We start from the raw sequence: 25,423 nt of genomic DNA, 5'->3' as shown, positions 1-25,423 counted from the left end.
ACCATAAATAATAAAAAATGAAAACCAACTGAAAATTGTCTCAGAATACCACTCTCTACTTTATACTTAAAGTTAAGTGAAAACTGAACAACTCCTTTAAAAATCTGTCCGTGTCATGTGCCATAGGCCCAAGACCTATTGTCAGAATCAGGCCAACAATGATAACAATTAGGAACCTTGGACTAACGGCCACAATGGTATTATTGTTTTAATTACAAGGATACTTCTGGGCCAAATTAACTATGCCAATGATAATATTGACTGGCAAGTGTATTTTATTTTTTTCTAGACTGCAGAAAAATGAGAATAGGTTTGATAATTTGTAGACCAGCAATAGCTGCATATCCAGAGAGTGGCTAACCCTGCTTAATTATAATGCGGGAAATTCATTGGCTTATTAATGTATTACACAGAAATCATTATGCAAATATAAAGTCCTATAACCATGGGACATTTTAACCACTACTATTATCAGGCCAAAAAAAGAGTGGCAGTCAAAACATGGACATGTGATGGAATCTATGTTGTGACAGGAGGATAGAAGCTTAGTAACTACTGCTCTTTTCTACCTGGCAGACAAAGTCCAAATGCATAAATCACACAGCTTTGCATGAAGTGCAAATACATGAAAAACAAATATCCTTATAAGCACAACATATTATGCAGCATAAGGACAATATGAAGCCATAATACTATACACTACATCTTTTCATAATGCTACATACTGGTTTTCAAGCAAAACTACTTGAGCTGAGACACTGAAATTTTTCTCGAAGTGACTGAACAATATTTGGCTGATTAGAGGGCGTTGGTCTCCAGAGATAGTCATTTAGTTTGTCTGCATCCTCATAAGCTAAAATATGTGAATCAGAGAGTTCCTTACTGTTGCATGACTTGACTGGAGTACTGGGCACGCTAAAAGAATAGGTTGTATTTGTACTACAGGAAGTCTGAGGAACATTTGGCTTCCCTCTAACCCCCATTTTTAAAGCCTGATGGGAAGCAGTCTCAATCTCATCGTCCTCATCTTCTGACTTGATCTCTACATAGTCATCATCATCGTCATCTCCATCAGTATCCTTAAAGTTAGCATAATAGTTCAGTGTAGCTATTTGAGCATTAAGAGAAGACAGTGTGTTCAAGACCAAGACCTTCTGGGAATCTTGCAGGGTAAGATCGGAGGTGTCTTCTTCCAATTGTGATTTCCTTTCACCTCCAAGATGACTAAGATCTGTAGGCCTTTTAGGGTTTAAGATTGGCTTTGAAAACTGCATGTTGGTTGCCAGTCTACGAGAGTCTGATGTCCTGTTGTTTAGCATACAAGAAGTAGACTGTGATCGGTTGTAAGGCTGAGGTTGTTCACTCATTGTCCTTCCTGATGAATTAGAAGCACCCACCATCTGTGCATTTTCACTACGTCCCTGGCTTACACCACGCCACCTTGACTCCTGTACCGACTTTGATAAAGATGGCACAGAACAAGCGGCTGTAATGTTTCTGTGAGGACACCCAGAGCCAGGTTCTGATAAATCAGTTTTTGATTTGAAATCCTTTACATCCGGCCATGTATAAAATTCTGCCCCACCCCCATTTCCGTTCATGGACTGTAAAACAGCGCTATTTGATTGGAAACATTTACCTCTCTGTGGCCATTTAGATGGTGAGGCTGGTTGATGGCAAGTTGGGCTTAATGGAGAGGACCTGGAAGACGCTAGTTCCGGAGAGTCTTTCTTTGCTTCCTTTTGCACCCTTATGGGCGAGTCACGAAAGATAATCTGGTCATAAATCTGGGAGTACTCAGCGATCCTTGCACCTGTATGAATACACAAAGTATTGTCAATTTCCTTTATATTTCATCTCACAATAGTGCTACAGAGTGTCAGGCTCTTTAATCACTAACCCTAAAACCCTAAAGAAAGAAAAATCCGTAATCAATACACCGAAAAACAAACCTAACAACAATTTGGTGACTTACCCTAATACACTTAGGGGGTTATTTATCAAAACCCAAAAACAATTTACTTTAAATTACTCTGCACTGACATTTCCCCCCTAGTTATCAATACATTTTTCAAAAAATTTCTTGTGTGGGGAAAAAAAATTGATAAAATCATGAAAAAAATCAGAATCTTTTTTTACTTTTTTTGGATTTGATGCCCGAAAACCTCGAAATCTTCGGATTATTGAACGAAACCCAGCACAGATAAGGATACCAACGCGACATCTGCCATTGACTTCTACATGAACTCGGCAGGTCTGTGTTGGAGTACCTTTTTATTCAGACTTTTAACACTATCGGGGTTTCATAAATCCCGAAAAAATTTAGTTTTTTCTCTGAAAAATTTGTATTATCCACCTTTTTCAGAGTTTAATAAATAACCCCCTTAATGTAATATGGTATGCTTGTGTTTAAACTATTTATTCCCCAGTAGAATATAGGAATAGCCCAGAATGCTACATTAAAAGCAATCAGGATATGATGAAAATACTATGGGGCACTGCAAGTACAGTTGCTCAAGCTGTGACAATTCACAGTAACCAATCATCAACAATAAAACAATAACCCCAGGTCATGCAAGCATAGACATGATATTAGCCCAAGTTTCTGACAACCAAGGTGCAATAATCATGTAATTCAGTATGTTTATACAATTAATCATTGGACAGAACATAGCAGCTTTTGGTTAGCTCTGACAAATTAAATTGCCTGTACCACCTCCCACTTCTGTCAAGAGAAATGTTCCCCTGCAATTGGTCCCTTATACTGTTGTCTATGTTATGAAATGTCTTTTTTAACAGTTTTTTTTTATAGTTGCCTACCAATAGCAGAGCCTCCTTGTTTCTTCTCTTCCATAATAGCTGAAAGATCCTTCTGTTTCATTTTCTGTGATTTGTTAAAGGGCTGTTCTTGCTCTGGGCTTTTCATTTTTAAAAGCTGGTTGGCTTTTTTGATTTTTTGACTGTATTGGCGAGCCATCGTAAAAACTTTGCTTTTTGATTTATCTGCACTATCTAAAGCTTGAGAAGAACATGCTTCTTCAGAATAGGGAATAGAGCTGTTTGATGCAAAAGGGGATGATTCTAGAAAGCCTGTTTCACTTGCAATGGAAGTCCTCTTTAGACTTAGTAATGAGCCACTACTTGAGCTTCCACAACTTATATTATCATTACTTATTTGTGAAGTGTTCAGTATTGTACTTGGTGAGGGCAAATTTTCTGGTAAAGATGACACGGAGTACTCCATATCTTTGCTGAAGCGAGGCATGTACGTTACATGACACCTTTCAAGGACATCATCTTTGTTTACAGGGAATGATGCTAAAAGCCGTTCACTTTTCTTCTCCTCGTTCTTCTTAATGTAGTTTTCCAAATCATTCCAAATTTCATCTACTTCTTCTGACAATTTATCTGCTGCAGACTTATGTGAACTAGACTTTGAAGAAGAATAACTCAAATCTTTATCTCTCACTGGTACACGATGATCCAAGGATTCATCTTCGCTGAACTGTAGGCTATCTTCGGAAACAAACCTATCAAACTGATCACAAGACAGAAAATCAGTGCCCAGAGCCAAAAAACTGCGCCGTTTAGAATGCAATCTATGTTTTACATGCTCCAAAGATTGTTCTGGTAACTGAATAGAGTCATAAATGTTTTCCTCAATTATTCTGAGTTCTTGTGAATTTGAATGGGACATTCCTCTCTCTAGATTTTTCTCTTTGTTTAGGAGAAGGGAGTTCCTGGTTCTATCAATCTGTTCTCTTAGAGTTCTAATACAAATGTTTTCTTGGCTTTGAGAATCTCCTCCTTCCTTAATCATAAGAGCATCAGAATCATGTCTCCTAGTGAGCCCCATCTGTTTCAGATCTTCATAACTAATATTGTCATAAACATGTTCAATGTCATCAATGGTTAAGTCCTCAGAAGAGCCAAGACATGTAAAATGTTGAAGACGTTCACATGAACGATTGAAACGTTCATGTGGCCCAGACTTATGATAGTAGGTACGCTGTCTTGCAGAACAAGATTTATTCTCTCCAACACTACTTGCACGTCTGACAATTTTGCAGGAAGGGTTTGGCATAGTGTCTTCTTCCATTAGACCAAGGTGCCAACTACATGGGCGGCTTGATGCCACTCTTTCTTCCTGTGACCATGATGATTCCAACCTGGTTGCAGCTTCAGACAGCAGAAACATCTGATAGTCATCATCATCCTCTTCATTTTCCTGTGCAGACCGTCTAGGAGGAAAGAGCGCTTGTCTAATTTGATGATCGGTCCAGATGTTTCTCAGAGCACCTGTTCCCCCAAGGATATTCATAATCAAAGAGTTGCTCTGTGGTGCACCATGCGGTCTGCTTGGAAGATGATCAACAGAACTTGGAAAGAGCTGCCCTGTTTTCACCTTTATTGACTCTTCATCTGACTGGCTTTTTGACATCTACATATACAAACAGAACTATGATTAGTTTCAAATATGAATATTATTTCAAAGCCACCAAAATGATTTGGACACCACTGACATTGTCACCACCACAATTTATCACACCACCGCCACTGAGGTCATAATATGGGTAGCAAAATGGTGATGTTTTGGACAGCATGATGATGTCGGAGGTGGAGTTATTGAGTCAATTTGATGCAATATGGATGATTAGTGCCCAGTATTCAAAATATTGACAACCAGATAGAAGGTTTTGACCTGGACAGCCTCTTCAAAAACTGGGCTTGCCAGGGCTGGGCTTGCCAGGTCAAAACTGTACAGGTGACAACCATATGTCCAAATGATATCTGACTTCAGACAAATATTGAAGTATTTATCAACTGGCAGGAATACAAATAAATTCAACATAATTGAGTGTTAAGATTGCGGGTATCACTAGCTCCCACAAAACTAACACAAACATAATATGGTACTTTTCCCAAAATATCAAGTTATCTTCAGTATCCCACCCTCACAGTAATCGGTCTACAGGAGTAAAATTTTGATTGATAAGTCTAATCCATTGATGCGACTTCCTATGATTGCTAAGAGGGGGATACTGAAGAGTGGTGATTATTTCAGAAATGGTATAGAATTTTCAACTGGTTGTAATAAGAAATATTTTTATTTTCATTAGATGAAGCTTATATTATACTGTATGTTCATTTTGTTGATAGTTCTCCTTTAACCCCAAACAAAAGGTACACGTTCTTGAAAATTACTTCATATGCAACTACAAGACATTTTACCAGCTGTATTCTTCATTGCTTCCATGAGTGACAACATACCTGGCCCTCACATACGCTGAGATTGATACTCCTTCGTTTCTCGACATTCTCTGAGGCTTGGCTGTTCAACCTTTTTCTTCCACCTTTAATTTTATGCTGGGAGCTCAACTGGGGGATAATAAAGGATATATTATAGTTATTTAATATGTATATATAATCTTTCCATCAGGAGATTGTCCATAAGCATATTACCTTAACCTTTTTTTACCAGTGAATCCACACTAAAACGTGTTTTTGTGGTTTTACTGAAGACTGTAGATTAAGAGAATTTGAATGCTTAGAAAAGGGATTTTTCCATAGGTTTGTTTTGCCACCAATATAGATTCATGCAGCTTAGTTACCATCAAGCACAAGGTATGGTTTTATTTTTACAGGAAATAATTTTTAAAAATTAGAATTCCACAGGCTAATAATGAACTCTATGTGGCCTTCCCCTAATATGGAGGTTTCTAAATAAGGGACCCAAATATCAATAAAATGTCAAGGGCCATGTTTAAAGGAACAGTAACGTCAAAAAATAAAAGTGTTTTAAAGTAATGAAAATATAATCCAGTGTTGCACTGCACTGGTAAAACTGCTGTGTTTGCTTAAGAAACACTACTATTGTTTATATAAATAAGCTGCTGTGTAGCAATGGTGGCAGCAAAGGAATTTCAACGGCACACAGGACTGTAAGAAATCTTCAAAATTTATTTCAAAGTGGAGTGCGATGCAACGTTTCGGGGAGTAAAACCCCTTTGTCAAGCATCATGCTTGACAAAGGGGTTTTACTCCCCGAAACGTTGCATCGCACTCCACTTTGAAATAATTTTTGAAGATTTCTTACAGTCCTGTGTGCCGTTGAAATTCCTTTGCTGCCATCATGCTTGACAAAGGGGTTTTACTCCCCGAAACGTTGCATCGCACTCCGCTTTGAAATAAATTTTGAAGATTTCTTACAGTCCTGTGTGCCGTTGGAATTCCTTTGCTGTACTCTGCTGTGGGGCTTGCCGAACCTCTACCATTGTGCACCAGGCATATTGTTGTTATCTATTGGGTGTGCGAGATCCTGCCTTGTTCCTAGCTTAGCAATGGTGGCAGCCATTCAAAGGAGAAAAAGCTCAAGTTACATAGCAGATAGCAAATAAGCTCTGTCTAATGGTGTTATGTGTTATCCATTAGTTAACCTGTGCCATTTAGCCATTTTTCAAGTTCCACCATTGCTCCACAGCAGCTTGTTTATATGAACTATAGTAGTGTTTCTGAAGCAAACACATCAGTTTTACCAGTGCAGGGCAACACTGCATTATATTTTCATGATAAAACAATTAAATTTGTTTGGTGTTACTGTTCCTTTAATCACTCTGATTATATTGTTAAATATTTAATCACCTGCTCAGACTCCTCTTCATCATCTGCATCAGACTGCTCTGCAGGTCTAAGGCACACACCTAGACCTTCTTTGTTGTAGAAATCTTGAGAAAATGTCATATGGGTGATGTGGTTCATTGCACCTCCTTTCCTCATCCCAGACCCACGAAGCATATCACTTCCACCAAGTTTAGCCGCCTGACAAAGCAGATTGCCCTGCATGCTACTTCTCTGTAAAAACAATTGAGTACAAGAAAGAACAATTACACTGATGAATATCACAATTTCTCAAACTTAAATGTCTATTATAACCCAACCAGTGGTTTGGAATATAGACTGTAAGATACATAGGAGTGGGACTTATAGTTAAAGTTCCATAGAGAATCAAGTTTTGATTTAATGGTGAAAGGCAAAATAAAAAGTTAACAAAATGAAGGCCAAATGAAAAAGTTGCTAGGAACAGGTCATTCTAATTAATGATATATTAAAATTAAATCTAAAGTTTAACCGACCCTTTAAAATTAGCATAATTCTCTTTGTTTTAGACTCCTGTTTTTGTTTTTTTTCAAAAAAATCAAAAATAAAGAGATATAAAAAATTTGCATAATGCAATTTTTTTTGGAAAATTATTTTCAAAAGAGAAAAAAATGCACAAAGCAAACATTTTCAGTCTCACCGCCTGAAAGGTCCTTTTTAACTTAATTTCTAAGGCCTATAAGGGTTGTTAAAGGGGCATTTGACTCTTAAGCTAACTTTTAGTATGTTAAAGAATGTCCTATTCCTTTGCAATTTGTCCTCGCTATTTTTTTTATAGTTTTTGAAATATTTTTCTTCTACATCTTTTTTTACTTTGTATTCCTTATCTTTTTATTCAGGCCCTCTCCTATTCATATTCTAGTATTCCATTTAAAATACTGCCAGGTTGCAAAGGTAACCAAAACCCTATCTGCTGAAATTGCAAATTGGAGAACTGCCAAACAAAATAATTCAAAAACACTACAAAAAAAAAGTCAATTGTAAATGATCTCAGAATATCAATGTCTACATTATATTGAACATTATTAATAGGTGAACAACAAGTGGGTGGGCAAACTTGCAGGCCTGTAATAGTGATGATTAGAACGGCAGTCCTTAACATGGAAGTGCTATATAAAATCAAGTATTATTTCTGTTCCATGTAATAGGGACGGCTGACAGCCCTTTATAGATATATCCAGAATACACATAAAACTAAAGCTTATTTAGAAGCACATTTCAAGTCTAGGTTTACCTTTTGAATTTCTGGGCTTAAACCTAAAAAAGGAACACAGAAGAACAGAATTAGTACAAATTAAATAAAGAAATATATTAATAAATAATGATTTACAATACATAGAAAAAGAACAATGAAAATCTACTTACCATCTTGCTTTATGACTTTATGTAGATTAGAGGAAGGTTCTAGAAAACAAAGGTATTTTATATTTAGGAAATTATTTTAGAAATGCATTTTAAGAGCAGTTTGTATGAACTTAAATCTAGGATTCATTTTTCTCACCTAATAATAGGGAAAGGGGGAAGACCTTGTAGCTGCTCAATGAATAAGCAACTTGTTGCACTACTTCTATTACCCTTCTGACCTGCATTTCTTATAGGGGAGAATATTTGCAAACACACTACCAACCCCTACAGAAAAATAGTTCTTCAAATATTTCACAGAACAAGACTTATTAGATTTCCTCAGCATTTCCAAATTGCAGTCCCAAACAAAACTAGTCTGGCCACTCAATTAAAAAAATACAGAATATTATGTCAGCACACAAATGTATAAAAATGTAAATACCAGGGCCAGGCCCAGGGCTGCTCATGCTACAAGGCAAGGTGAGAACCTTGGGCTTGAACTAGGGGAATGCAGGCAAGAGGTACGTGCACCCATCTATAGTTGCACCCTAGGCACATGCCTCTTCTGCCTAACCCTAGTTCTGTCCCTGGTAAATACTGATTCTGTTGTGACCTGGTCATTACTATTGTTTAATTTTGAAGCTTTTTATATCCTTCTTTTTACCCTTTCTTTGATCATATAAAGAAAGTTCTTTAAAAAAAAAAATCTGACCAAATGGCCCACGGGCGAGCAAATGGATACTGTACTAAGGGCTATACATAGTATTGGCACATTTCTGTTGTTCAGGCCAATAGCTCAACAGCCCAACTGTTTGGATGTCTGTACTATAAGAAACCTTTACTGGATGCTGATATTAGCAAATGTAGCCCCTAATATACAAAGTGGGGTCTACAGGGTTATAACTCTTTAACCGGGTAATTGGTTAATTCCCCTCATTGGCTTGTGTATGAGTGCTTATGCAATTTTACAGGTTAACTTAATAATGGTTATTTTTCCACCAGTTTTGTAGCTATGAGATGTGCATACCTGACTTTCTTCTAATTCTGCATGAAGCAAGATCCTCTTTCAAATTTGAAGGTGATTTCCGTTCTCCCTCTGGCATGTAGGTGAACCCAGGGTGATCTGGACAATCACAAAAGTATGATAATTAGTGTTTTTGCGATATGTATGGAAGAATGATTTGTGTGAGTAGAGCTGTAATTACAGTAAATGCCTGAATGTAGGGAAATACCATACCAATGGTAATTCAAAGGAATTATGCTACATCAAACGTTCAAGTTGTGTTTTAATCATGCTGTCAAAAATATTTCCCAATTAGTGATCCAGGGAACAGGACTAGACAGATATGAGATTCTCCCTAATCTTGTGTTTTTCTAAGTTAGATTGTTCAATTCTGGTAAATGCAATGCAAATACTTACGTATAGCGTCCATTTCCAAAATTGCTTGTTTAGCCTAGACAGCAAGAACACAGGCTGTTGTTATTTCACATGTTTAAGAGCCAGTAGTACTGGATACAAAACTTATAAATATACATATAGCTATGCCAGTTTATTAATACACTGTATCTTGCATTTCTTGGAAACACTCTTCACCTCTCATCTAATGTGGCTGACTGACCATTTAAATATTAAGCAACCACAGAGCAATATCACAATCTATTTGAGCTGTAGAAAACAATGGTGTTTGAAATGCAGCAGCCTTTGCATGAATTATCTCCCTGAGGATGACAACACCTTCATTATAGAAACAGAGCATACACTATTTAAGTGAACAAAAGGGGGTATATTTTGCCTTTAGAGACTGTTTACTACTAATTTCCTCCAATAACATCTATAATACAGGTCCATAAATGCAACATATTACTAGCATCAATAAAAATATAATGTAAAAAAGTTTTTTCTGTTGCAAGTAGAACAGATTATTCATAACCTCTAGCACAGAGTCAACTGCATATAAAAACAAAAACCACTAGGTGGCAGCAAGTTCATTAGGCTACTGAGGTACCACTGAATTAGCAATGTACCAAAATACTTTATCTTGATTGCCAAATTTTAAAAAAAAAAACAATTTCCCCAAAATGTACATAAATGCATGCTGTTACATCATTTTCAGCTAATACTACTACTAATAATAATAATAATAATAACAATACTATCCCTTTTTAGCCTGAGGCTTCTGCTGGCCAACCCTAAGCACAAATAAAGTCAAAGATTTCTCTAGGTAGGGTAGGGGGACAACATTTCACCAACTGGCATTTCTCTTGATTTCTCATCTTAGATTTCTCCTACTTGACTTTTATAGTCAATGTATACTGGTGTAGAATTACATAGGCCTTACGCGTTTCGGGAACACGTTCCCTTAATCATAGGCTTGAAGCAGGAGTGCCGTCCTCCTGTTTGTGTATTATATGTTGGCAGTGGGGACACGCTGCAGACTGAGCACCCGGCATTATAGGGGAGTAGCCAAGAGGTGGTGAGTTTGAAGCGGTCCTAATTGGTTTTAAGGCACCACCATGCCTGGCCCTTCCTGATACATTGTAGTTAGGGCCAGGGGCGATCCTGGCCCCTCCGCCGCCTGAGGCAGCAGAAGTTGCTGCTGCCCCCCCTCCCCCGGAAATTCGATCTTAAAGTACCAGGAGCAGCATTTTTGCTGCCCCTGGTACCTAGTGGGGCGCTGCCGCCTGAGGCGACAGCCGCAACTTGCCTCATTGGCGAAGCGCCCCAGGACAGAGTTTTAGCATTTGCTTTCACTGGGTTAAATTGCCTCAGCACAGTAACACATAGCAGCTTATCAGAAATTAGATGTGATGAATCTGCTGCAGGTCCAAATATCTGTATATCGGTTGCTATGGTTTACTACCCTGAGGCAGTTTTGCTTAGTGTAAGTAAATAAGACCCAATATTGACTATGTAAGGCTGTGCTATGTGATTCAATCAGACAGCCCAGTGTATTATGGTAGGAATGAACATCCAGCACTAGTTACAAAGTGCAGTGTCAGGGGGTGCAGACAGCCTTGTCCTAACCACCTGCCATAGGTAAGTGCCTCTTTGTGGCCTGAGCTCTCTGCCACTCCTTAGCAGTTTGGGAATGGGTAGGAGATGCGAGGGTAAGTGCATGACCCTTAGTGCTCACTCAACAAGCATCTGCACCATGGGGAATGTTGCACTTGATTATTTACCTTTGCTGGGATTTTTGCTGGGTGGTTTTCGAGGATAAGCCTCTTCAAATGCAGAATCCAGAGCCTCTTGTCTTGCTGTGACTTGGCCTGCCAAACAAATAAATAAAGGTCCATTACGAGAGATTACTCTGGTGTTTTACTGCACAGCTTAATATTTACAGGGAATCATGTCACGTTAGACAATCTTTGGCTTTAAATAGTGTTTAGTCCTGCAGCAAAACGCAACTATTATAGCATTTAATAACCACATTATTATAGAAGGTAATAACCATGACTTCATTCTAACTCCCTCAAAATGCTGAATTCGCAGTTCTGCTCATTTTATGCATATAGTTATTTAAACGGGTTTAGCCTTTACATACATATGAATAACAAAAGGTTTTTCAATCTATTATACACTATAATAATAATAATACATTAATATAATACATGCTAACATTTTTCTGACACTGTAATCACCCAAAAGTACAATCCACCATAATATGTATATGGAATATGACCAAACAGAGCGCCATCAATATGAAATTTATCTAAGACTTTAAATATTACAAATTCATACAAACATGCATTGATAAATGCTCCCTGATTCAATTGAGATCAGGGATATCGATTACTTAAATATGATTACAAGTTGGTGCTTTTTGCCTGTGCCTTCAGACTTGATTGTGTGCATTATAATATAACATATTAAGTTCCATTTCAAACTGGATTCCATTTCTAACATTCTTAGAAAATCTACGCAGTTACCCCCACCCAGCTCCTATAGAAGTTCCTACCATGCTCTAACACCTCTTTAATCAACTAGTTCTGAAATATCAATCCCTGTAATTTGTTAAAGTGCATTTTTTGTCATATTTCTTCTCTTCCAGAACTCCTCCAAGAAGCACATCCAGAGGACGATGTCCCATTGTGACATTGAAACTGACTAATAAACATAAGATGCTTTTTTGATATTAAATCCTTAGTACGTCAGTCTATTTTTGTTGTTTTCCAAGAAGCACATCCTAAGGTCTTTAGTGGACTAATGACCTACCACAGCTTTGCTCTTTCAGTGTAAAGGAGAGTGAAGGGAGGAATGGAAGTGAAGACCTTACCTGTACTGTGTGCTGTAGCTTTGGGTTCTTATAATGGAAGACACTGAAGCTAAGTGGCTCCTTTGGAATTATTTCAACTAGCATGAGATTGCAACACTGTAGGGAAGAACACACAAGACTTAATACTGAATGTGTTGGAGCATGTTCCTATCAAAGATAAAGCAAGACACCGTAATATGATTAATATAAAGTCCTATGTGTAACACAAGTACTTGGTTAATGGATGGTTAATGTTCTTTAGAGAATAAAGGTTAAAGTTAGGGGAGACAGGATTATTTTTTCTTTTAATTATAGAAGTAAAATATCTGTTGAGCGCAAATCGTCTCCACTCAACAAAACAGTGCCATGCTGATGTCCCAGTGTATAATTGCTTCAATCAGAAGATTAGTACAGTGTGAATTTTGAATAATTGCTGGTGTTAAAAAAAGTGTTCAAAAGGAAACATTGTTTTAAACAATATGTAGCATAATCCATGCTCCTGAGTCCTACCAGGATATGAGCCTTGTATGTGTATGTGTCATCCCTTTTCTTCGTGATTAGAAGCAGACGGTCGAACAGAAACAAAGTGCGTTCATTCTTGGCCCTCTGAAAACGGAATGTTCCTTCCAAAACCAGCTCCCCGTAACTTGTCAGATCTGGTCCTTTCCAATTAGTGAGTAAACTCTGGATTTCCTAAGGGAAATGAATGTGAAAATTACAATGTTTATCACAAGCCAAGGTGCAAGCTATATAAGACTTCAGGTCTTGCATGAATCAGATTCACCATGTGAGCTCATGTATATAAATAGCCTTTAGGTTCCAAAGCTGCCACAGTAAAGTTAAAATTTGTAGACTATGTATTAATGGGAACAATCTGAACTCCTGCTAACTGTTTTTTTTAATAAATGTATATACTAGAGATATCAAATGGCACAAAATGACATTAGCTTTATGCTATAAAAGATAAGCAAGATATATTAACTTTAAAGATACAAACTAAAGTATAGGTAGTGTGTGTGTGTATAACATTTTGGAAACATTATGGGGCTGTAGATATCACCACAGTCCACTAGTGAAATTCCGCCACTCTCCATTCATTTCTATTGGATTTTTCAAGGCATATTTATCAAAGGGTGAACTTTCACTTTCACTCATTGATAAAAACTCTTTTAAAAATCCCATAGAAATGAATAGAAAGTTCTCTAGAGAGAAAGTTCACTCTAGAGGACTGTGGTGATCCCTAACTTCACTCCTTGATAAATATGCCCCTATGTAACTATAAACTGAAGCCAAGCAAATGTAATCGGCTATTTATTTGTCCCAGTGGAGCTGGGCATCCTCCCCCTTACAGTAAGGTTTCAAATGTCAAGATGACCCCTATTTTCCGGTGTGTGAAAAGAGATTCTGCTAATCCCCAGGTCACTTTAGGCCAAGCTTGTATAATTACTAGTAAATGGGCATCAAAGCGGAATCAGTGAACAGAGAGAGACAGTGAAATTACCAAAGAATTACTACTTCTTTCTTCATTCAACAAGAGCCTACCAACAGGGAAAGACGCTTTCAAGATAATTAGGAACCCATTATTCCCGGATATCTTGTGGACTATTCTCCGAAGGGTAAGATTTGGGGAGACTTAGTCGCCTGTCGACTAATCACCTCGTCTTTGCGACCAATCTCCGCAAATGCCTTATCTCTGTCTTGCGCTGGCTAAAATGAAAAGTCGCTTGCGGCATGGCACACGCGTCGCTTCGTATTCCGAAGTCGCCCGAAGTTGTGTCACAAGGTAACTTCGGGCGACTTCGGAATACGAAGTGATGCGTGTGCCATGCCGCAGCCAACTTTTCATTTTAGCCGGCGCAAGACAGAAGTTGCCAGGCGACTAAATTTCCCCAAATCGTCCAGTGTGACCTTACCCTTAACATGAGGCAAAACTATTACTGTGGCTTGCCATCCAAATACACTTGCTTTCAGCCAATTGTTTGAAGAAAATCCAATACATTCATTCGATTACTGGTTATATCTGGAAAGGTTTACATTATTATGTTTGTTATAGTTTTACCACTGGTCGAATAGAAAATTCAAGAGCAATGGTTTCTCTTATATGGTCATATTCTTGTGGAATAGTGTGGTAGAGAGGGATGAAGAAAAGTGCCATTTAGGAGCAAGTTACCAGGTTGATGATGCATTAGTGGTGAGTTGTAGTCACCGTGACTGTATTTTTGCAGGCTGAGAGAAGCAGATCTGCTCAGTGCCCCAGCTCCATTGATTTGAATCTAATCAGCCTTTGTGCGGTCACACACACAGGCTGAGATCAGCCCAAATACTGACCTCCGTTTCAGCTCCACTGTGTGTGACCGCACACAGGCTGATCGGATTCAAACCAATGGAGCAGGGGCAAGGAGCAGATCTGCTTATCTCAGCCTGCAAAAATACTCAGGCTAACAACAGCTAGAGCCAACAGCCTGTGTGCCCATAGCCCTGGAAATCTGTTGGAATAAATTCAGAGGGACAGGATTCTGACTCTTAGACATAAGTAATAGGAAGTATGTATACTAATCTGAATAAAGAGCTAATTAAGAAAACAAACCATGAGAAATTATGTACTGAGCAGAAATATGGTTGGTTATTTACACTACACAAAACTGCACATTTAAGATTTTAAATTACACTAACCGTACAGAGCAAAAGTAGACATGACAATGGTCATATAACAGGTGCCTCTATACAGCCCTCTCTGGAGACGAATGCACCAATGTGTTTCTTACCAAATAATATTATTATACATATGTCAGATATACACTGTCAGGTTCTGGTGGGTTGTGCTATTGCCTTTGCAACACATACAGATCAATAAGCTGCTGAAATGAACTGAAGGTGCTGATTTGGCAACGTAAATTGGCGGCTACGGGGAGCTAATAAATAGACTGGAGATCTATTTATCCATTAAAATTACAAAACTTTGATCAATGATTTGTGTTTTTTATTTTTGAGTCAGAATGTAAAGGATGAGGGGAAACTATAACAAGGAAAAATTGCAATAGATTCTTGTAATTGTAATCGTTTTTATTTTTACAATATATTTTGATGAATTAGATACTACTACTATATTTTTTAAAACCATAGAGAACACCCTGTATAAACATCCTTTATAAACCCAGTGCTTTACTGAAAATCCTGACATATGGAACCGTGTTTTTCCTTATAAGAAACAGATACCCACCTGGAGTCGAATGTCATGTTCATGTTTTCTTTTCATATCATTGATATGCCACGCTACTCTTTGCATTGTATCTATAGCATCAAGCACAACATCGTAGCCTTCAGTGTCCTTATCCAAATGATTGGATATTTCCTAGGGAAATTTTAAAATACAAACATGCTTAATTATAGGTAAGGAGGATCTTACCTATCCCAAGATAAAAAAATCAAATCCAGCAACAAGAAGGATATTGTCAGGCTTATTCAGAAATCTGCAACTTTAAACCTGATCCTAACTGAGTAGCGATTTCAAAACTCACAGCCCTCCATCTGCTGTAAACTAATTCCCAACAACCTTTTAGGAGAAAGCTGTAATTCACATCATATTCAGAAAAGTAGGAAAGATATGAATTTACATAAAGCACAGGCTTAAATAACTGTATGCTGATTTAGTCAGATCAAGTTACATTGACTTACTAAGTTAATGAAGACACTGAAACAACTAAAAAGATTCACAAAATTGTTTAGGAACACAGTTATTTACACAAGTATAGTTGTCAATAGAAGTAAATCAGGTATTTTCTTTCATTTTGATACTTGTAGTATGAAGGATTTGGACCAAACTGAACTCTAACTCTAGTCAAATTAAAGCAGTTTGACCATTGACCATATGTAGATCTGTTTCTTAATTCGTATGCCCGACAAGGCAATGAAAAATTATTTATTTTGATTTGATTCTCACACAGCTCATCATTTTAAAGGGAAAATGATTGGCATTTATGTGACAGTTGTCAAAGTGGGGTCTGCTTTATCCACACTTCTATTTCCATGTGACTAGGATGAATTATTCAATGTAGATTTACTTAATTCCCCTTTGAAGATCAGATCTGATTGGCATGAAAGTCACACAGCGTCACATAATGCACCTGTCAGTTATGTCTCAAATCAATCGGATGTGATTTTTCAACTGAAAAAGGACATTATCATCACCAAAAAAGTTTAATATTACATTTATTTTGCCTTTAAGGCTGTCTCTTTATGGCCATTATCTGGGATAAAAATGTTACTGCTCAGATCAGTTGTACCTGAGATTTGGTAAAGCAGCCATGTACCATACAGTAATTCTCCAAAGCCTTTAGTTATCCTTTAAACAGGATGTTCACCTTCAAGTTAACTTTTAGTAAGTTAAAGAATGGCAATTATTTGCTTTCCTCTTCTGAATCTTTACAGCTTTCTAATGGGGGGGTCACTGACCACAGCAGCAAAAAAATTGATTTCTATTTACACCCTCTCCTTTTCATGTTCCAGCTTTTTATTCAAACCACTGCCTGGTTGCTGATAATTTGGACCCTAGTAACCAGATAGGTGCTAAAATTCAAAGCTGGAGAGCTGCGGAACAAAATGGTAAATAATAAAAAAAAAACACAAATAATTAAAAAATGAGGACCAGTTGCAAATTGGCTCAACATAGCACCTTCTACAATCATGCTAAAAATTATTGAATAATGCCGTATAAAAAGCATAACATACATGTTATGGTCATTCCATGGATATGTGTAACTACTGTAGTTATAGGTGGCAGCAAGAACAAAAAACATGTAAGCAGAATTAATGCTATTGACTGCAGTGTTATAGCCTATACCAGCAGCATACATATTTTGTTTATATTTATCACATAATGGTCTCTAAATACACACACATATTACATAACTCCATAAAAAACTTGACATAATACCATCTGCAATGTCAGATGATATTATGTCAAACTAGTGAATATTCACCATCACTTAGTATAAAGCTGACAGGCAAATGTAGATTATCCGGCTACAAAACAAAATCCAATTACAAAGATGCAAGAAAATCTACTTTGGCTCTTCTCAAGAGCAAGGTATTACAGCCTGTCCTTTGCTGACCTCCTCAATGGCTTTTAGCCTATCCTACTTCCTTACTAGGCATGCTTCTCCAGCAGCCATCTTTTGTTACTAGATTAAAGAACAATTTAGCTGCCTGCGGAACCATATGGAAAATGTAGCTTTGGAGTTTTTGTCCAATATCTCCTTTAAGGCATATTTCTTCAATACAGTCTAAACAAGTTTTTAACTGAGCAGCCTTTTAAACACAAAATTAGTATGTGAAGTGCTGAGTTGATATTAGCTGGCATGTAATGTTTAACAAATAACTGTAAATATCGATTTTGACAATTTCTTAAAAGTTTGCTTATAAAAAGGCTCTACACTTCTCAATAAATTTGAGTAAAACTTATATTGGAGAGATTATTGTAGGAACCTTATTACTTTGGGACATCTAATTTACTTCTTGCAGTTTCAGAATGCTGGGAGTTATAGTTCATTGCACCCAGAGAGCTTACGTTTTACTTTTTTTTGTGAATCCATTGCCATTTCTTTATAGAAAAGAATTTAAATCCAACTACTGTGCATGAATATAATGTACGTTCTGTGTATTAGATAGCTGGACAGCAGTATTCTATGGCACTACTAGTTAGATATTAGTTATCGAGCATCCAATTATTAAACTAGCACACAAACATTTACTTGCCAGAGGTCATAGAACCTCAAATGAAATCTATAAGAATTGGTAGTCAAGACTGGCATTTAAACTGCTTCCATATTAATTTATCCCAGTGCCAATCTGTCATGTCTTCTAATGGATGATTTTAATTCTGGCAAACACATCATAGAATCACGCTTGCCAACATCTTCTATCTAAAGAATACTTACGTGCAACAGCAAGTGGTACTTAAGGATTCTCTGGACAGGCTTCAAGAGGTAAGATCCTAAGGGAAGAGAATGTTGTAGGACTTCCTGTCGTTCTCTGAAGAATTTGGCCAGTATCTTGTTTCTCATACACTCTGTCAATATAGCAACAGATCTGCAAAATACAGAATACTAGATTTAAATGTGTGGATTTAGAGAAAAATGTACAGGTATACTAATCATTATAATATTACTGAAAATATGGATCAATTAATAAAAAAAAGTTTAGACAATAAAAGTTCTGCATGCAACAGAATATAATCTAAAGCAATGGGGAAAACTGACAAATATAGCATTGAAATGCCAGGGGGCATCTGTAGGAAGCTGAATGTAGCAAATAAGCATTGGGGTTTAGCTTCATAACCACCATCTAACAGCTGGCGAGATCATATAGAAGTCAGTGGGATTTGTCCTCTTCCAATTTTAAAATATTTCTTAAATTAAGAGGTTTTCAGGTTTTTTTGTTTGTTCTTGCATGAAAAATATTTGTAGTTTTATTTTATTAGTTATGCATTTTTTGTGTGCATGCAGATTAGACCACATATTCATTTCTGTGTGTAGGCCAAGTTTAAAAAGGTCACTGTGGCCTTTTAAAATAGGATGAAGACACTAATATTATAAGAGGACCCTTCACATTGTACTCAAATTCTGCCCAAACAATACCTCAGTTTACATTCAAATTAAAAAAAAAACAAATTATATATATAGTGTGGAACTATTAAACGAATATAAATAAAATTGGTATTCTCTTACCTTGGATAATTAGTACAGTACTGTGTGTATATATGGAACTCCTCACTCTGGAATAAATAATAAAATAAATGTTACCCTTACAATTCATCATGTACATCAACACATGTAGCAATCTAAACTCCCTACCACATTCACACAAATGAGGTTCAATTTCATCATGTATGGATCCCTACAAATTTAGAATACAGGCACCCTTACATATGAGCAGTATGGCACACATGGCCTTCGTAGAGGACTACAGTAGATAAGCCAAGCATAATATTTTTGTGCAGAAAATTTACCACATTCCCCATTTTATTTTATGTCACTGCCCTATGTGTCACTTGAGGGTTGGGGTAGTGACAATCATTACACAAACATGAGCATCAAATAAACATAGGCAGCATCTGAAGAAGATGTGTTGGACACTTTTGTAATGCTTCTGCCCTTTAAAAGAGACTCATTCACAAGTGGATGTTCGCCTATTTTTTCGAAGTGGCCCAAAGTGGCCTCACGAGGAAATTTCGGACAACTTGGGAAAATTAAGCGATATGCCATCCCGCCGGCATTTTACATTTACATTTTACTTTGAAAGCAGCTAGTAAGTTGCAGGTAAAACTTAGTTCCTTTGTAAAATGTATAATTAAGCAATTGAATTCTTAATGAATCAGATGAAAATTAAGCGTAGGACTGGCCAGATATGGGATGACTTTGACGTAGTTGGCCAGCTTAAATATATTGCAATATATGGACAAACAATCCCTGTGTTGTTTAAAGGGTAAGGCATTTTTTAGTAGCAGTATGCACAAAATGTCGCTGTCTTAAATATATTGATAATGGGTTGAGTGCAGAGGACCTCTTGTAGTTGACTATATGTATTTTGTGGTCACACCCTCATTGCACCCCCGCCTAATGGTTTTAAAAAATAGTGGTGAGCACAACTTTCCCTTGTTTGTTATAGTTATACAGGAGCAGTGACCAGCTCCATGTTGTAGCCTCCACCCTTCCCAGCTATAGTCAGGTGATCCCACTGGTGTCTAATAAAAGGGCAGCCAAGTTTGGGAGTTTTACTTTGAAAGCAGCTAGTAAGTTGTAGGTAAAACTTAGTTCCTTTGTAAAATGTATAATTAAGCAATTGAATTCTTAATGAATCAGATGAAAATTAAGCGTAGGACTGGCCAGATATGGGATGACTTTGACGTAGTTGGCCAGCTTAAATATATTGCAATATATGGACAAACAATCCCTGTGTTGTTTAGAGGGTAAGGCATTTTTTAGTAGCAGTATGCACAAAATGTCTCTGTCTTAAATATATTGATAATGGGTTGAGTGCAGAGGACCTCTTGTAGTTGGCATTTTACATTCTAGCTGGCGGAAGGCAGTTCGGGGAGATTAGTCGCCCCTGAAGAAGAGAAGATTTGTCTCCGGGCGACTAATCTTCCCGAATCTGAGTGTGTGCCCTGACCCTTAAAAAGGATGAAATGAAACAACGAAAGCGTTAACAGTAATAGATGTTTAAACGAATAATAAAAGTTTACAGATTAAGTAAATGCTTTGAAGAGGTTTTAACTTTAGTTAATGATTAGTATGATAAGCCGGTCAATCTTTCAAGACTTGATCTCTTTTTGCAAGATTACAGGATAATGGTATTGATCCTGTTAAATCAAACAGATAAACAAGAAAAGGCAATAATAGTTTATTGCACTGTTAATAATAAAATGGCAACTTATTTATTGGAGGAAAGTAGGCATGGTCATAAATTACTTTTATCAAAGGGGTGTTTTAAAGCACGTTAAATTATTGGTTTTATATTACCTGTATTATTAAATTAAACAGCCATATTACTGATAAAAAAAATTGTGGTTAGTTTACTCTTGGTACTTCTAAAACACAAATAAACCCTAAATGTGGGAGCAGAGGCTCCGCTGCCCCATTGAATTAGTGACAGGTAAGGCCTTGTCTCACATTCTGTGGATAGTGTGGAAATTCAAGCTGATGCTTTTTCTTCCTATAGGTAATATGAATTTACATTACACTGTATAAATATAAGATTGTCGGAAGCCCGGATAGATCAGCTACATGCCTGTTGATCACCTCACACATATTGTGGCCTATTTTAGAATTAGGCTGCAAGATAATTCCAGTGGCATGTAAGATATATTCCTTTGCCCATAAGCCTGTCACACACTATCATAACATTTTTAGAATTAAAGCTATAATGGCAGTTCCTGATACACCTCATCAGTTATATCAACAAGGTCTATTCTCTCTTCCACAGGAGCCACATCACATCGGCATTACAGTTACATTTAGATTAATCACGACAGGTAGAACTCCTACTGTTCAGGACATTCATAATAAAACACAGCTTGCTGGGACCTTAGTGTGGCAGCTGAATGCTTTGCAATTCTTTGGGTTCAAAAGACACTTTGACAAACTAGATAATTATTTTCAGTCTTATTAGTGCCCAGTTGTTGTCTTAACCAAAGGTCACAGCAGAATTAAGATGGCACTTTTCTTAAGGTGGCGATAGACGTAAAAAATCTGCTTGTTTGGCGATGTAGCCCGATATGCCCACATCGAAGTGGCGATATCAGGATGATCCGATTGTGGGCCCTAGGGCCCAAAGATCGGATCATAATGGATCCGATACGGGCGGGACCACATAGCTGCACAGATGCACCCGCGAACCAACTGGATTTTTTTTACTTGCCCGATCGTGATCTGGCCGACTTTTGGCCAGATATGAATCGGGAGAGCCGTCGGATGGCCCCATACACAGGCCAATAAGCTGCAGACTGTATGGGGGCCTTTAGTTCAGGATTTGATATCATGGGAATCTGTTAGTATATAGCCTTCTTGTTAGTATATAATGTAGAGGAACTAAGGGACCTATTTATCATGCTGCATAAAGCAGGGGAGAAAAACATCACCGGTGATGTTGCCCACACCAATTAGATCTTTGCTTTTGTTTTCCAACTTGTAGGTGATCATAGAACCTAATTGCTGATTGATTGCTATGGGCAACATCACCAGTGATGTTTTTCTTCAGTGTTTTACACAGCATGATAAACCCATTGCAGACATATTATTTGTTGCTATGGGTTACTGCACCTGGGCAAACTTTGTTGCTTTACTGCACATTGGGGTAAGTTTGAGTAAAGTGATTAAATTGATCACAGATTTTGCGTGGTCAGACTAGGCACTGTTTTCCATAAATCGTGTCAATAAGGATACTAAGATTCATGCAACATAATATTCTTCTTTGGACTCTTAAATCCCTTTTGTTGATACAATAATGATAGTTGTATGCATAAGTCTAGTAAGTACAGACATTTAAGTTAACAATAAAACAGAACTAGAGAGAAAGGAGAGAGAGCACATGCACAGATCTGTGTTGAATTGTTTTCTATTTCAAATAATGAATCGAATGATTGCAATAGTTAATTTTATTGAACATCACATTAAGCCAGCAGCACATTGTTTAAATAGTCGCCTCCATGAGCTAAGTGATTAGTGCAGAGCATGACTGTACTAGGTTGCACAGGAAGCAGGAAGTTGATGAGTCCTTATCACTTCCTGTCTGCAAGTGAATGTCTAAAAGCACATATACAGTATGTGGCATAACCTGACATAACTTTCAGATTGGGCTCACAAAATCATGAAAATAGTTGGCTACTTGCCATATGGACTGGTTGTTAAACATAGCAGATTAGCTTGTTCTTTGTTGAGCCAACCAACATTATCTCACAGATATGATATATTCAATGAAGCAATCACACCTGGCTGTGAGTGAAGGCACAAAGGAATGAAATGCAGGTGTCTGTACTGTACACAGTGTCTTTTATCATTAATATAAGAAGCCATGAATAAATTATCTCTCATATTGCTAGCAAAAGGAGTGCCCATCTTTTCACACACACACACACACTTAATATATGTCTTATATCTACATAACTGTTTCTCAAAGTATTGGTGATTAAATTCATTAAAAATTAAAAGGGCCACATTTTGGAATTCTGTTTCATACTGAATAACAATAAAAAACACAGAAAGATTACCCCTGAATAAATGGATCACAGGGGATCAGTGTCCTCTGTCACCTCCAGATCAGGTCACCCGTAATTTATTTTTACTCTATGGGATCAATAAATTAAGCTATAATGTTATTCTTTACCTCACAAAGGCTCACATAAAGGAAACAAAAGAAAATGTATTTCTAAAGCAACTTTCTGATATTTAAAAAGAAAACATTTTCGGTGGTTTGAGAGGATTTATTTGAAAAGGCAATTGCAACTGAAAGTCATATTTGTTAGTCTGTTTGTGCTCTTTGATTAACAGCCCTGTAAAGAAGCATTCAAGTGTTGTGGGATTTGAAGTCTTGGCTAGAGGATAGCTGCATTTTGCTACATTGTTTCAGGAGTGAGAACCAGCAGTGCAGAAAGGGACAAACAAATTCTACTTTCAGTTACATTTCAAACTATTGAAAATGTGTAATTCTTTAGATTGGAAAGACGCTTAGGGGCACATTTACTAAGCTTGAGTGAAGGATTCGAATGAAAAAAACTTTGAATTTCGAAGTTTTTTTTTGGCTACTTCGACCTTCGACTACGACTTGAACTAAAAATCGTTCGACAATTCGATAGTTGAAGTACTGTCTCTTTAAAAAAAACTTCGACTACCTACTTCGCCAATTAAAACCTACCGAGCACCAATGTTAGCCTATGGAGACCTTCCCCATAAGCTTTCTTAGCATTTTTTGATCGAAGGAAAATCGTTTTATCGATGAATTAAAATCCTTCGAATCGTTCAATTCTAAGGATTTGATCGTTCGATCCACCGATTTTTCCTTCGATCGAACTAAATGTGGTAAATCCTTCGACTTCGATATTAGTCGAAGGATTTTACTTCGATGGTCGAATATCGAGGGTTAATTAACCCTCGATATTCGACCCTTAGTAAATGTGCCCCTTAGAATTCATTTTCTTTCATTACGTAAAAGAAAACAAATTAAAGAAAGAAAAGCTGTATGGAGTTCCCCTAATAATTGATTGCATTATAGTCCACCTGTTTCCTTCTTTGTAGGGGCTAACAATACAGAGATAGGGAATGGATTGGGTTGCTAAGGTGAAGAATTGGATTGTATTTGTGTGTACACTAACAAACTGACATTTCAGATGGCAAATACTGGCAGTTGTGTAATTTACTAAATACAGTGATATGTATTTATGGATTTGCTGTTATTATGAAAGAACTTTACTGGCATATACTCAACAAAATCTGTGTACACAGGTGAGAGAGAGATTGCAGACTGAGCCAATGAACAGGGAGTGTCCCAAAAGCTCATAAATACTGCCAGAAGTCCTAATCTAGGTTTCATGTTCAACATGTTTAACATTATTAAAAAATAGATTTCACACCTGAGGTTCAAACTGGCTACTGATCCCAAGTTTTCCTAACCCTCCCACTTTACAGTGGCCCAACAAGCAATGGGTGAGCGCAGGTGCAGAATGAGCACCCCCCCTAAATTGCTCTGGTGGGCCAATATTTGATCACATCCCCGGTATTTATGTCACTGCTACTATAGCAACAATGAGGGAACTCGTACAATGATTGCTGCACTTGATGTGAATAGACTATGTAGCCCTTTTCTGGAAAGTACAGGCAACATACTGTATTTATGTAACCCCTGTTATACAAACGGCATTTCAGTCCTGGGCCAGAGACATGCAGGCTATTCATTCTATATTGCAAACTAGAATTTTTAGAACAATTCATAGTTACATAGTTACATAGTTAAATTGGGTTGAAAAAAGACAAAGTCCATCAAGTTCAACCCCTCCAAATGAAAACCCAGCATCCATACACACACCCCTCCCTACTTTTAATTAAAATTCTATATACCCATACCTATACTAACTATAGAGTTTAGTATCACAATAGCCTTTGATATTATGTCTGTCCAAAAAATCATCCAAGCCATTCTTAAAGGCATTAACTGAATCAGCCATCACAACATCACCCGGCAGTGCATTCCACAACCTCACTGTCCTGACTGTGAAGAACCCTCTACGTTGCTTCAAATGAAAGTTCTTTTCTTCTAGTCTAAAGGGGTGGCCTCTGGTACGGTGATCCACTTTATGGGTAAAAAGGTCCCCTGCCATTTGTCTATAATGTCCTCAGCAGATATTACTCTATATGTTTACTGGTCAGGCAGGTGAGGCAGTAGCGAGCGTACAAATTAGTGTACCCCAGATCAAAAATCAGTTGTTGTATCCCATTAGTGGTGGACAGTCTGTATAATCGATACGTTTATTTTTTTTTTTAGAAATTCCAAGACAGTAAGCCATTAAGGTTAGCAGACAACTGATTTACTAGCACATTAATCTCTTACCTTTGACACAAAGCATTCAGCTATTGCAACAGGATCATTATCACAATTTTCCAGTTCTTGAAGAAGTTCAC

The 25,423-nt window shown here is 37.3% G+C and overlaps 1 protein-coding gene across 3 annotated transcripts in view; it reads right to left on the bottom strand.

Annotated features, from left to right (window-relative positions):
• Positions 1–29: 29 nt before the first annotated feature.
• plekhg1.S (pleckstrin homology and RhoGEF domain containing G1 S homeolog) overlaps positions 30–25,423 on the bottom strand; it is a 130,091-nt gene continuing 104,697 nt past the window's right edge. For all 3 annotated transcript variants that reach the window (XM_018265183.2, XM_018265184.2, XM_041564410.1), the window contains 15 exons: positions 25,353–25,422; positions 18,980–19,026; positions 18,191–18,341; positions 15,475–15,606; positions 12,765–12,947; positions 12,276–12,371; positions 11,182–11,268; positions 9,422–9,455; positions 9,029–9,124; positions 8,023–8,061; positions 7,892–7,914; positions 6,643–6,852; positions 5,272–5,379; positions 2,821–4,441; positions 30–1,813 (listed from right to left, as the gene is read on the bottom strand). In XM_018265183.2, the coding sequence (XP_018120672.1) occupies positions 732–1,813; positions 2,821–4,441; positions 5,272–5,379; positions 6,643–6,852; positions 7,892–7,914; positions 8,023–8,061; positions 9,029–9,124; positions 9,422–9,455; positions 11,182–11,268; positions 12,276–12,371; positions 12,765–12,947; positions 15,475–15,606; positions 18,191–18,341; positions 18,980–19,026; positions 25,353–25,422 (3,979 nt within the window). In that variant the 3' untranslated portion in view covers positions 30–731. The remainder of the gene's footprint in view (positions 1,814–2,820; positions 4,442–5,271; positions 5,380–6,642; positions 6,853–7,891; positions 7,915–8,022; positions 8,062–9,028; positions 9,125–9,421; positions 9,456–11,181; positions 11,269–12,275; positions 12,372–12,764; positions 12,948–15,474; positions 15,607–18,190; positions 18,342–18,979; positions 19,027–25,352; position 25,423) is intronic.

This window comes from Xenopus laevis, chromosome 5S (genome assembly GCF_017654675.1).
Source record: "Xenopus laevis strain J_2021 chromosome 5S, Xenopus_laevis_v10.1, whole genome shotgun sequence".
Taxonomy (NCBI): Eukaryota; Metazoa; Chordata; class Amphibia; order Anura; family Pipidae; genus Xenopus; species Xenopus laevis.
This window is presented reverse-complemented; position numbering and strand designations above follow the sequence as displayed.